At 42.2% G+C, this 14,565-nt stretch overlaps 2 protein-coding genes across 7 annotated transcripts in view; one reads left to right on the plus strand and one right to left on the minus strand.

Moving 5' to 3' along the window:
* The window catches only part of LOC122866258, a 111,695-nt gene that overhangs the window by 47,621 nt on the left and 49,509 nt on the right, over positions 1-14,565 (plus strand). For 4 of the 6 annotated variants that reach the window (XR_006375658.1, XR_006375659.1, XR_006375663.1 and 1 more), the window contains one exon: positions 6,547-7,106. The exons of the other annotated variants lie outside the window; for them this stretch is intronic. Coding sequence is in view for 1 of the 4 variants with exons in the window: in XM_044175659.1 (XP_044031594.1) it covers positions 6,547-6,567 (21 nt within the window). In the remaining 3 variants the exon portion in view is untranslated. Of the gene's footprint in view, positions 1-6,546; positions 7,107-14,565 lie in introns of those variants that run through there. 6 annotated transcript variants of the gene reach the window in all.
* On the minus strand, positions 1,137-4,947 carry bhlhe22 (basic helix-loop-helix family, member e22). Its single transcript, XM_044175656.1, has one exon. It carries the CDS (start codon positions 2,647-2,649, stop codon positions 1,843-1,845), a length of 807 nt encoding a protein of 268 aa, XP_044031591.1. The 5' UTR covers positions 2,650-4,947; the 3' UTR covers positions 1,137-1,842.

The raw sequence follows: 14,565 nt of genomic DNA on the forward strand, positions 1-14,565 counted from the left end.
ACGTTTCATCCAGCCTTCGTGCGTAATTGGAAATGGTGTTCACAGTGTTTACATCTGATTCAAAATGTCTCACTTCCTGTCTAAATTTTGAAGATATCCATGCAGAGTGACTGATTTTAAATTTTTCACGAATATTTTCAGACTTTTGCTGTTTGGCCCTCATCAAAATGTTTGGACAGACGATTGAGGAGGACAAAGGGCGAGTCGATGGGAGTGCAGCTGATGGCTGGTTGTGATTAAAGACACCAAATTACCGCAATGAACAGCGTCGTAATTACATTCCTTAATCACATTCTGGAGGTCTAATTGCCTTAACGATGTGTTTCATTATGTGGAGCCAGGTATTACAGTCGACAGTTTTCACGCACACTTGTTTTCGAATTAACATATTATTACACACCGTCATGGAAATTGTTTTAATAATCACAATAATGGTCGCCAGAGTTTGTTTTTTGTTCGAGGAGCACAAACATCTTCTTTCTGCCTTGAGGCAATATTCGCCCATCACGTCTGGCCTTCCCTCCCAAAACTTGGCGTCACTTCAAGCTCAAGAAAAAGAAAAGTTTAGCGGTTTTGTTGGAGCAGAAAATTATTGAGCAATTCTTTCTCTTTGTACTTGGCACCTGGTGAGAATCCGAGACTGACAAATAAGAGCTACATCATCCCCAGAAACAGAAACGACGATGGTCTAATTTTATAATATGCACTTAAAAAGACATTACTTTGTTTTACGATTAGAACATAATAAAATGTCAAATTCAGGTTTAAAATGGCAGTATGTTCATCAAATACAAAATATAAGTTAAAGGCAGTTTTCTCTGATTCCACTGACACTAAGCTTCACACCAGATGAAGAATCAGAAGTATTTCTGCTGTTCAAAATATTTTAATAAAGCTTTTCAACACTGAAATACATACAAATGGCCCTCTTTGCTCATAATAACTAAGGTATCTACAATAATCCACAGCTTGACCTGACAACGCGATTAATCTGAAGACCTCGATCATCTTGTGTGAGAAGAAAAAACGCAAAAGATGCAGCAGCTAAGAAAAAGACTACAATGTGCAATGCAAGCAAAATATCCAATATAAATATCCAAATTAATAAATTACAAAAGACACATCGAAACACCTGATAAACCTTCACTCAGGTTTTCTAAATTTTTCTGAAATTTTATTATATCACAGTGCCCCAAAAAGAATTGTAATAGGCGTGCGCAACTATTAACAAGTATCTGGAGTAGCACATAAATATCAGACTGATTGAACGACTTTAACTTGTCATCAATTTCATTTAACTTTTTCTTGTTCATGACATTCCACGTGCTTAATAGAAAAGTTCATGAAAACAGGCCTTGAACCAGTAAGCAAACAGCAAATGTCTCTGAGGTGAAATGAAAGAAAAACCGCAACAAAGAAAAAAGAGGAAGCAGCAGAAAGTGAGGTTGGACTAACGCTCCTGGAAGGTGTCCATCTATTCAAGTGAAAAAGTCGCAGGTTGTCAGGTCACCCAAATCTCCAAAAGGGTCCATAACAGAGCAAGTGATCAACAACTCACTCAACACTTGCAGCCACTCTTACAGGCCTACTGTACTTCTGTTTGGTCTTCACTGTCATTCATACCAGCACTTTAAGGATGATTTATATACACAATCAAGTATTGTTTGAACAAAAAGCGCGTTTTGAATGCATTTAGTAAATATTATAAAAGTATTCATGGGCATTACTTTGTCTCTACTGACTTCAGCAACAGTAGCCTCACAGGTTTCCCTCTCCATAAGTGTTCTTAAAAGTGGTGTCTGTTCTCTCATGTGCTTCTTTGTGAGTCTTTGTCAGCCGCAGTTAAGGCTTGTCAGTGCACTGTTTGCAGAGGCTGGAGGTCGCGTTGTTGAATAGGGCACATTTATCGGGGCAGGAGGACGCAGCCACTCCGGTGGAAAAGGGATATCCAGGCGGCTGGTCGTACGCGCCCAAGCCGGGAGCTGCGAGGGCAGTGGTAGCCGGTATCGAGGCAGCAGAGATGGCTTGGCCCTGGTTGAGATACGCCACTAGCCTCCGCATCTCCTCCAGTGCCTGCGCCTGCATGAGGATGTAGTTTTTTGCGAGCAGCAAAGTGGCAATTTTGGAGAGTTTCCGCACTGACGGACTGTGCGCGTAAGGAATGACCGCTCTGAGCTCATCCAGCGCGTCGTTCAGATCGTGCATCCGTCGTCTTTCTCTGGCATTGATGTTTAGCCGCAGTGTTTTCTGCTCTTTGGTTTTCTTACCTCCTTCTCCTTTCCCCGCGGCCACCGTCCGCCCGTCGGCCAGAAGGACCATGTCACACCTGCCGTCACTGTCATCGTCGGGACTCTGCTCTCCGCCGCTGCTCTCCGCCACCGAGGTCCTGTTGGCGCTCTCACCATAATTAACGCACAAAGATCCGGTCGGCAGACCCAGTGGCCCCCCTCTACCTCCTGCCAGTCCTCCCGGCTGAATCGGGTCTGGATCGGTCTGGTCAAAGCAGCTGATCGGTGACTGGCGGTCTCTGGCTGGTAGTTCAATGCCGGCCGACGACCTGAAAGGGTCAATTTTTTTAGTGGACACGGCGCTGAGAGTTTTGTGAAAAATGTCCCCTGCGCCGCCGCTCAAATTCATCCTTCTGTCCATAGCCGTGTGGTTCCGCGTTGTTGCAGGCAACGGTCGCTTCTGGAAACTCTTTACGCGTCTCAGTGAGTTTCTTCCTCGGTTTGTCCTTTACGAGTTTAGTTGTGTGTCAGTGGTGAAGTTGCAGGCTGGCCCGACTTGTCAGCTGAGGTGTGGAGACGAGGAGGAGACTCGTGTAATAAGTGCTGCTCTCTCCTGCCTCTCTCTCCCTCTCTCTCTTTCTTTCTGTGTCTCTGATTCACCTTCACTGGATCTCCACGATGATCCTCGTTACGCACGAGACGCCTGAGTCTTTTTACATCATTATCTCGAGGCGGGTTATTAAAAAGGATTCGCCTATTGGGATAGAGACACCCTCTCCCCCTCTCACTCTCTACCCAATCAGGTTAATGTTTTAATTAATGGCATTTAAACGATGACAAACAATACCGCGTGCTCTCACTTTGAATGTGTGTGTGTGTGTTCAAGGCTCCTAAGTGTGTTTTTAAAAAGCCCTCTGATCATAGTGACTTGCTGTAGTGATTTGCTTATGTGACATTAACTTTGTGTGTGTGTGTCAAGAGAAAAATTGCAAATTAAATTAATGTTTGCCTTCAGTCAATATTTTATTTAATATTGGGAGATTTTGTTTCATTCAGCACAATTCAAATCATATAGACTATTTGTTTAGTGTGTTTGTGGATTGTCTTTCTTTTGTCACTATTTTGTTAGCTCCCCTTTTTAAGTGTGACACCAAACCTTCACTTGAATTCAGAGAAAGACCAAGCTTATTGTAATCAAACTTGACAGGAGACTCTGCTACAGACTTGAGTTGCATTGATGATATATTGTTTCTGAAAACCACAACCAGCAAATACCTTCTCTTTTTTTCATTTTTGTTTTTAGTTCCTACAAACTGAACATGACTGTGTTTCACTATTGTAGTATACAGTATATCTCAGTTCCACTATCAGTTTTCCCATGACAAACCCTGGCTCTTACCACGATTCTCTTGTGCTCATACTGCCATCTACTGGGTTGTATAGTGTAGTACACCCATAATGGAAAGTCAAACGTCAAGATCCACAACTAAGCTTTATCCAGCTTTCTTCAACCCCATGAACCCTTTGGCATGCCATCATTACCAAACGCATGTTTAAGGGCCAAAAAAACTTTTTTTTAAAATCTAGTCAACATCTTAAGGTTTCCAATTATACTGAATGTGTCAACAACAATTATAGGGGGACATGTAAAAATTACATCTAAATCTACTATTTTAAGTAAGGAAACAGCCATAAAAAGTTGTGGGGAGTTGAATATTTCACTCAATAAAAGCATGATAAAGCTTCACCAGAGTGTTGAAACAAGCATGCAGAATGTAAGTGATGTCTCCCAGTGTGGAAAAATGAATTATTTAACTTTGAAGCTGCTTAAAGGGGCACTCCACTGATTTTACACTTGAAGAACAATTTACTAAACACTTGTATAATGTCTTCTAACCTGCCAATCACTTGTTACCTCATATTGGGCTTGAGACATCAGATTTATAACGAAGACCTTGTGGTGCGAATTAGCAGGCAGGGAGGGTCTAATTCACTTGAGTTGCAAGATCACAAGGTCACAAGTCCCTCAACATTCTGAAAGTACAACTTTAAATCACTGGAGTACTCCTTTTTAAAAGACTCATACAAGGTTTGCAGATCAATTTGGCTCATAAGAGTTTATAGCAACCGCTGCAGAGTGTCTGTAGACAGTGGATCTGTCCCACGGTGCTGATAGCCCCACGGTTTACACCTGAGCTGCTTTCCATTCCAAAGAGGTCAAACCTAAATTCCACAGGTATCTTCACTGTAGCCCAGGGAACCCCACAGTGCAGATTCAATGTGACCAACTCTGCTTGCACAGGGAGCACATTCTTCTGCACCTCAGAAATTTCAGGCTTACACAAAAGCCATTTCAGCAATTACTCTCCCCTAGAAGCCATTTGTAGATACTAGCTGCAATGCATTAAGGACAAAAATCTCCCTCTACTTCCAAGTTACCATGGCTAGTTACCATGGTATGTGTGCTGCCCACATTAAAGGTACGAGTGATTACAATTTATCCCTCCCAATTGAAAGGACAGTGAATATGGTGTGGATTTTTCCCCCCTCTGAGATGGTACCTTGGCAGCTACATATTATGTAGTTAGAATGGAGAAAAGTCTGCTCTGCCTCCAAAAAAGAGAAGAGAAGAGAGTTTTGATCAGAATCCATTTATGTCCTTTGATAACATGAAGATACAGAGAAATGGAGTCAGAGAGAAGAGAAATTTGAGATATTAAAGGGACAGTTCACCTCAAAATCAAAAATACATATTTCTCCTCTTACCTGTAGTGCTATTTATCCATCTAGATTGTTTTGGTGTGAGTTGCCAAATTTTGGAGATATCAGCCATAGAGATGTCTGACTTCTTTAATATAATGGGACTAGCACTACAGGTAAGAGTAAAAATATATACTTTTGATTTTGTGGTGAACTGTCCCTTTTAAAATGTAAAAAGCTATAGCTACATTCTGTGAAACTATTGTTAATTAACTCAATGTTTGTAGATGCGTTTGTCAATTTCAACAGCTTTTCAACAAGTTTTCACTTAATTGAAAATATGTTGACAATCTGTTCAATAAGAAACTTTGTTGACTTACTAGCTATGAGTTTAAGTCAGCTCCTTAGAGACAGACATGTCCTTTCTAGTAAAAATGAAAACATCAGTAACCATAATAAAAAAAGGGGTTTCTAATTACACTCCTAGTCTAGGTCTAGTATTCGTCCTTTGTTACATGGCATGACATGCTAGCCACCTACTCTTTGGCATTCATATCAGCTGTTAGATTGAGCTGATCCACACTAGTCTTGGCATCATATTTACTGATTAAATGTTGAATCTTACATTTTCTAAAAGAATTGAACACGCTGTTAATTAAAATACCAAATGACTGTGAGCAAATGTGCTGTTTTACTTCATTTAAAATGCAAGTGAGCAAAGAAACATGTGCTTTCATGCTGTATTGTTATATTTTTTACCTTGGTGGGGCTCCGTCTTGTTGTTGATGTTCTTTGCAGCTGCATCACAAACACAATTGGCCAGTACTTGCTTAACACATTCAAGGTCAATGTTTTACCCCTTTTCCAGCATATTTCAATTAGCGTATGTTCGGTCTCTCGGCTCAGGTTCCAAGAGAGGCCATCGGGGGCAGAATACTTGAAGAGTTATGATCTAACGAGTGGCAGAGACAGCCGCTTTATCCTGAGACAGCAAGAGAACACCTTCATGGCCAATCAGGTCCGGCTAATGAGACAAGATGGGCCAGGATGGTGCCACAGCCATTACAGCCACAGTCTGTCAGCACTTTAGTAATGAAGAGACCATTGAAGGCAAAACTGTGTAAGAAAAGAGAACAAGCATCAATTTAGAGAGGGAAGTGAAGAGAAGTTTAAACACAGGAGACTGACAGGAAGTGTTCTAAGCATTAATGAAACTTCCAAACAGGCAACAGGATTTATACTGTATGTGAGCTTAAGGGTTGTCAGACTGTACCATATGCACATAGCCCAGCAAAAACTTACATATACAATAGTTTCAGATCTTGAATCCACTTCAGATGCACTATGTTTTGTTGCATGTTGTTTCATCTTACCACCCTTGAAAATGGACACAACTTTCCAAATTAATCAGGCACTAATGATGTCTAGAAAGTAAAATTATCTAAAGTACTAAATGCATTAAAAATGTGAAATTTTATCAGACTTTTGCTATCCATTTTGCAGGTTTTCCTTAGTCAGACTGATTATAATTAATCACAGTGTAATTTGCAAAATTAGCCAATTTAAAATGAATCTCTTGTGCATCCAAACTAACTGTTTTTTCAATTTCTTCCACAAGAGGGCAGTCAGTGACTTCTAATAGGAAAACCAGTTCATGCTGGAGGAGCTGAAGCAGGAGCATGATGAACGTGCTTTATGGCAGACTGGTGGATTTCATTCAACTTTGAAGATTTTGTTTATCAGTGGAAGCCAGACTCTCAGGCTGTAGAGACCTGATATGAAATTACAGTTTTGTCATGTGGTGCTCTACATCGAGCCCCACCAGTGTACTCTATTCATGACATGGCATTTAGGCTGCTCTATTTATTCTATATGCGACCAAGTTACAGTTTCATTTAATGTTAACCCCAGACCGGAGCTGACTTCTTAAATTGTTGTGATTGTAGATCAGTGTCCCTCCTTCTTTCACTCATGTCATTTTAAAGACTGTAGCACTTCATCACACGCATAGTAGATTAATGCTCTTTTGCTGTACTTTTTTGGAGCTTCTATTTAGGACTCTAACTAGCAGTACACCTCTGTTCATTTAATGATGTACTCGAACTCCCATTTTCTGTTGTAGCGTTGATTGTTTTCTACTCATTGCTTATTTGAAGGATTAAAGGAAATAAACATTAATGAGTTGGTGAAATTATTGAAACCCCAATTAGGCCCTTCGTCCATCCATCACTCCTCCCGCCGTTCTCGCCGATGATATGCACAGACTCGTGTCATTAATCAAAATCTGATTATTGTCTGCTGTCAAATTGGGCAAAATGGAACCTGTGTCTTTCTATATGTGCTGCACATAAACGTGCAATCATGAGTGACATAAACAAATACAATACAAATAGAAATGTAACACAGCTTAGATGGTGTGAAGTGTAGCTCCACGCATCTTATTGCAATGTCTGTCAAATTCTCAACTAACTAACAAGAAACATGAGCCTCCATCATGGTTTGATATAACAGAGTGCGGCGCTCCAGAACGCCACTAGGCGACAGACTAAGATAGGAGGATGTTATTTCATCCGGCGCAAATGCCATAAGACTCTTTCTGCTACTGGACTATTCATCAGTTCTGTCAAAAGGTTTGTTGGGCAACGTTTCCAAACCTCTTAATATCAATTTATTTGGACATTTGAGTCCGTATCTGCATAGGTCCACCTCCTTATTTACATTTCATACTGGCACTATGGAAATTAATATGCAGATCAAATAAATCCTTGCCATGCAAGGAATTTTAGGTTATTGCAGGATGGCGAAAATGGACCTGCTTCACTATGAAAATGACCATTTTAACAAGTAATGTTTCTCAGAGCAAGTGGGAGAAAAATGTGTCGCTATAGAACAAGATGTTTGCTTGTTTCCACTGCAGATCTGCTTAACAATTTTCTCGAAATAAGCGACAGTACATTTGATTTAATGTTTAAAGGTATTATTACTTTATCATAGAAAAACCTGAAATAGCCTCAACCGCAGTGGAAAGCAGTTACACCACTGTCACACGGTTTGCAGATTCTCCCTTCTTAATTTAAGAAAAATAAGGTCTTAAGACCAACTGCTAGATGTAATGACTACTTCAAATTAAGATTTGTCTGATGTCTTCTAATATCCTCGCTTGTGTATGTGTTTGTCTGTGTATATACAATATATATGTCGCCGGGTCCGGGCTGCATTCCTGCACTACAGTAAAATAGCTGAGCCATTTCCGCTTCTGCACCGGCAGGCGAATGAAACAAAAGGCTGATCGGTGGTGCGCAGATTTCAGCACCACAGACGGTGGACAGCGCTCCCGGGCAGCCTGTGTGCGGATGGACAGCTCCCACTGACACACACACACACACACACACACACACACACATCAACACACACAAGAGCCATCACATGTATGGTCACATAAAAACAAGAGCTTTAAATCGTTGTCTGTATTTACTTTATTGTTGAACGAAAGAAGTGGGGGGGCAGTACATGAATAATGCGTTACAGATTGAAACGACAGACGCAAACCTAGCCTATTGTTTAAAAAAAAATGTAAATAGTCAAAAGGTGTGATGTGTTTCTTGGATCTGCAGATATCCGACGAAAGAAGGATCATCTCTTGGCATTCACCGCGTGCCTTAATTGTAAGACATTAAATCAAGGTCCGCTGTGAACACGGAGAGACACAACCCAGTATGTGTTTGCATGCGCGTGTGTGTGTGAATGTGTGTGTGTCCGTCCACCAGCTGCGTTCACTCTGAGGACATCCCGAACCTTTCCGTGAAACCTGTCATTACAAATGTAATCAAATTATTTTGCAGCCTTTGAGGCCTGTGTTGTGTGACTACAAACTTTATCAGGATGTCAAGTTAGGCCAAAAAATGGAAATTGAAAAAAAATTCCAAGCTTCCCGAACAGGTCCAAAGAGATCAAATCCTCTCCTGGTTGTTGTGCAGGCCTACCTTATTATGTAAAAAGAACATTCAATTGGAGGAAAAAGAGGGTTAGGTTACATGACTTAAACGCAAAACAGCCAGCAGGTAGTTTTTCGGGCAAAATAATTATACGTCCCAGGCCGCTGGCGCAGGCGAAAAAGGACTCCGTTTGATGTTCTTCCGTCGACTGCTTTGTCCAAAACTGCAGAAAGCTTAAAAGTCCTCCATTATCCCATAATGCACCTACAAAAAAGAAAAGACAAAATGCGTCATGAACTTCATTTAGAATTGCAGATGACAAAATCTCATATTCCACATTGACCTGTTTAAAAAATTCAGTTGGCGTCCATAAAACAGAAGAAAAGTCACTGTCCACGTCCAAAATATTGATTTTCCTAGTCACATAACGCACGCATTCCCCACACACACACACACACACACACACACACACACACACACAAGCCCGCAGCGTCTACTTGCGGGTCACACGTTAAAACTGCCGCAAATCGCAAACGGGGCAGTTGAAGAGCCGTGGTAAACTGCGGGTGTCCTGAACACAGCGGTGCTCTTATGTATATGCGTCCCTGCACGCGTTTCTCCCAACAGCAAACTGACCGGGACACCGAGTCCGAGCTGTGCAGCGCGAGCCCAGCACCGACACCGCCTAAATGGGACTGATCTCTCTCCGTCCGGTCTTTTCCTCTGACTTTGGGATTAATGGTGCTCCAGCCAAACAAATGAGGCATCTGCCTTCAGCACAAGAGGATTGGGATGATGGGGGTGGGGGTGGGGGGTGGGGGGTGTTGACGTCACTGGGCAAACAGATGTTCCTCTATACTACCCAGCGTCCTCCTCATGACTACCCTGTGTCCTTGAAACTAGGAGGGAAATTGACGACTTCCCATTCGGAGTATTTACGTTTATCGCCAAAATGTGTTAATAGTTCTGCAGTTGGTTGGTGAAGTGTGTGTGTGTGTGTGTGTGTGTGTGTGTGTGTGTGTGTACGTGTGTGTGTACCGGCCGGCAGAGGAAATGCCAACAATGGCCCCGCAAATTGTGAAGCCCTAAATCTGGCATTGGCTGTGAACGGTTATGCAACACTGCACTATTCAAAAAATGAGAACACACGTGTACGTACATACACACACACACACACACACACACACACAAGTACAGACTCATGCACGGGCATGCGCACGTGCACTCTTTCCCCGCACACTTACACACACACACACACAGGGATGAGGGAGGGATGCTTGTGTCATCCTGTGAGTGCAGGTTGCTGCAACTGATTTTTAGTCCTTGAAATACGATTTAAAATAGCTTGTACCTGAGTGAGTGTGACGGAAAAGTGTAGTACAGTTTATGCTTGGAGATGTATATTTATGGATAAATTACTTTAATTACGTTATTGTATGGGGGCTGACACAGACACGAGATCCGTGCAATTATAATCCAGTATAATCTGCAGTGATGCAGACTACAGGAGAGCCTATTGATTTGCATATGTACTGCTTTCAGATGAAGTCGGTGCTGTCTAATCAGAAGTAGGAGTCGCATACCTGCTTTCCAGTCTGAGCCTGACGGAGCCCCTGAGCCCACCATAGTGGGGACCAGTTCTACATCTGACAGCCCCTGTTTTACCATTAAAGAGCAAAATCCACTGCGTGAAAAGCAGAGTAGTGAAAATGAAGAGGCGCCGGCTCGTAGGTTTGGTAATTGCAATGCAATACCCACTCGCTAGAATAGAGAGGAGAGGGATGCAGAAACAAAGGGAAACGCCATTTTAGACGGAAACGTTCCCATCCCCTGAATATCGGGCGCCTCTTGAATCGGCCGTCGTTTGGAGCTTCATCACGGCTCGGCAGCACATCACCATATTTCGGGTCCCTCTATCTATCTGGCCACAGACAGGAACACGACCCCTATTGTCCTTAAGCACCGCGCAGCGAACAAACGATGCGGTTCAGAAATCCACCGTCCTCTTTATCCTTCTTATTGATTATGCAACCGTCGACATAAAACGATCTGTCCACCCTGCGCGGGTTTGCTGATGTTTTTCTATCGCATTTTTTGTTAGCTCTCTTCCTAAAGTGGTTTATTCCCTAAAGCCCGCAATAACAATGGCAAGTGCAGCGTGCATGGGGGAGCGTACAGAACCAATATCTCTGCAGACACAAAATGACCATTCTTCTCCTCTAATCTATTGAAATACATACTCTGCTAACGGTTGAAGCAAAAATATACATTCAGCGTATCAATTATTGATCAAAGGGTCGAGCATAAAGCAAACGCATGCATAAGATACTCACCATGATATGGTCCACGCCATATGGTGGATCCTAGTACACCGTGCTCTGCTAATATTTATCCGTGCTCTGCTGTTTTGTTTTGCTTTTTAACTTCATTTTAGCATTATTACTTCACTGCAGATCTTTTCAGCATGGAGGCAGTCGCTTGTATTCCCGGTTCCTTTCGGTGTAGCGGCGGACAAGCAAAGACTCCGTTTGGCGAGAGGCTGATACTACCAATGAGAGCGATGCTGTAGCCTCTGCAAAGCATGGCTGCGCTTTCTCGCTTTTTTTTTCAAAAGAGGGCAGGTCGTTCTGTGCATTACAATAAAATCTCTCTCTCTCTTTTCTTCTCTGTCTCTCTCTCTTCTCACATGCACGAGCGCACACACACGCTTTTATACATACAAATGCGCGCTCGCTCACACTTGACACGCAAATATATCCTGTGCGCGCTCTGGAAAATCCTATATGTCTAGTGTTTTATGTTATTATTTCTATTTAATCGTATTACGTTCATGCATGTTGCAGCTGTTAAAGTGCTTTTCAGTGTGCATTGTAGCACTATGCTGTAGGCCTGTTGTAGTTTATATGTGCAGAAATAACTATCCTATAATCTAGTGAAGCTCTACATTAGGAGTGTGTGCAGTCAGATCGTCGCCTTGCCGGCCGCAATTAATCACGTTTAATGCCGTTTGTCCTGAGAGGTCCATTAGTGCGTTGCAGTTTCACGCATCAGGCCGCTGGATTGCAACTCAATTTCTAGGCTATGTTAGTCCAATTGTATGTTGAGCCTTTCCAGACAAACTGAGGGGTATTTTACACCAATAATTAGAAAAGATGATTTTTTGTTCTGTCTGCAATGTTTTCTAGACCTAAATGCAACTAATCTCTCCCTGTTTTGCTGTTAAGGGCCAGTAAAGGAAAGTTAAACATTTTCTTTTCACGTTTCTGTTTGCACACTTTTCTAACATTTAGGCTCTTTCTGTTCTACAAATTTTAGCATGCAAGGACAGAGGCTATAGGTAGTCTTGGTTGGGCAACACTGAGGCAGTAATTGACTGAAGCAAGTGGCAGTCCTGCACTGCTCGTTTGTATCCCCTTCACTTCCTGCCGAGATTGACTCCCAGGCAAAGATCCAATCGAAACCAGGGCCCCATGTATGATGTCATTTGAGTAACCTCACTAACCCTGTAGCCAAGGCGGAACACACAGGCCTGCTAATGCCTACTTACCCACAACCTATTAATATAGGCTACATCTTTTTACCTAATAGCCTGTAGGTGTTATTCACGGTCTATTTCTTCGAGTTCTCTCCTTCCGTCATCTCATTCTCTGCACATCCATTCTCACTTTTACAGTTTCACCGTTTTATTGTTTCACTCTGTTACAGTGTTGGCCTTTGACGGCTGCAAGAACCCAGTCAGTGCAGTGATGCAACACGGGTGTGTGATGCAACATGGGTGAACACGCCACTAACAGCGTTAACGTTTTGTCAACATTTTTACTTTTTATTTAAAGGGTTAGAGGGAAAGTCTGCCGGGGCTTGCATCAGGCTACATATAGAGGGAAGTTTGAAAGCTGCTTTCTCTCCGGCAGAGAGGGGGGTAAAGCTATTGTTCCCACTGAAACAATGGGAGCTGCGGGGCGACATGCAGCGGTGCGCACATGAATGGCAGGGCTCCGGGATGTGTGTGGGTCAGTGGCCCGGGGTCTCCGTCCCAAAGCCACTTTCCCAGCGCTTCACAATGAACCTGCACAAGGTCGGGGCTCCTAGGGGTCACAGGCCACCCCTTTTGTCTTTGCACTTCAAAACACATAAACATGTATAAATTAAGAGCCAGCCACTGGGCCCCCTGTTAAAAAGGGGGGTGGCGTGAAGGGGGGAAAGAAGTGGGGGAGAAAAAAAGAAAGAAATAAGTAGTGGCTGCAGATGCAAATTCCATCATTTGGACGGAGGTGGAAGTTTGTAAAAGTTGCAGCCTAATAGTGGAAGTTGGGGCTCTGTGCAGCAGTCAGTCGGCGGATGGAAACACACTGCAAGTAAGACTGGATTTGGACTTATTATTAATCTGTACCCCGTCCATCTGTTTCACTCTTCTGTTGGATATGCGTTCAACATCTCTGGAATGGGATTTCTGTCGCACAGTGTCATGTTGTTCTCCACACCTGAGGACTCAAAGGACAAAAAAGGGGTATAACCGCCTGCACAACACTAAACCGATCTGACGAAATTGCATAAAATAATGTAGTCAGTGGCGGCGCATTATCATAGTGAATACCATTAGTTTACATCAAACACACGGAGGCTGCAAGATCGAAACGCCCATCATATGCACAGCTTCTTCACACGGAGTCCATGTGACCTAGTGCAAAACTAGAACTAAGGCGACATCGAAATGCTGTTTGATTCTACGTGCATTTTCGACCGAAGCTGTTTAGTTATTTGTTGACAAGGGAATCCTAAAGCAGGCCTCCTCCCTCAGCAGCTTGGCCACATGAAGCGTACTTGTTTGAGAATTTACCAAAAAAAAAGAAAAAAGAAACAACTTTATTTTACTCAAGATCAAATAACATTTAGACACCGGGCAAAATCACCTGCATTAATTTCATTTGAAACGTACTTGTGGGCATTAAAGCCTAATAAGCATCGGTGTTAGTCTTTTCTAGAACAAATGTAACGAATTGGAAACCAAATCCAAACGAAAATGTATCTGTCTGTAGGAAAATGTGTCCAGGCTGCTGCAGGCTTTGTGCTCTTCAGCAGTAAACGTTGTTGCATCAGTTTTAGCAACGAGATGCCTTAATAACCGCAGCCTTTCCATCAGCCCCTTTATATTTTGCATCATGCATCAGGCCCCCCCCCCCCACAAAACCTCACAAAGCCTAAACGATGTTTCTCTTTGTGCTACAATATTCTCCATAAAATGTAAGTCAAAGCTGGTTTGATATGTTGATCTATTTATTCTTCATTTTTTGTACATATCAATAATTGGTTAAAATGTAATTGTAACTCAGTTGTATGACACTGTGTGTGTCTACAATTTTTGTTTAGTCATAATTTGATTTAATTAAGAATAGCAAGTTGTTTTGAACTGAAGTTTTGGTGAGTATTTTTGCTTTAAAATGTGTGGAAATGTGTTGCTGATAGCTGTGAGGCAGTAACTTAAAAATATTAGTATTATTGTTTTAAGAAATTCTAATGTATGTTTTAGTTGTTTTTGAATTTCCCTAAACTAATAGTGAGTTTGGTGTAAAGCAGTCACTACAATCCTGAATATTCATGGCAATAAGTTGGAAAAAGTCATTTGTTTTGGTTTCCTGGCTGAAATCTAAAGATGCTTCTTCTAATGTTGCATAAGCAACACAGACAGGTAAACATACCTGCAG

Source organism: Siniperca chuatsi, linkage group LG19 (assembly GCF_020085105.1).
Source record: "Siniperca chuatsi isolate FFG_IHB_CAS linkage group LG19, ASM2008510v1, whole genome shotgun sequence".
NCBI lineage: Eukaryota > Metazoa > Chordata > Actinopteri > Centrarchiformes > Sinipercidae > Siniperca > Siniperca chuatsi.

Coding starts and splice junctions, on each gene's coding strand:
- bhlhe22 (XM_044175656.1), bottom strand. CDS start 2,649: ATGGACAGAAGGATGAATTTGAGCGGCGGCGCAGGGGACATTTTTCAC.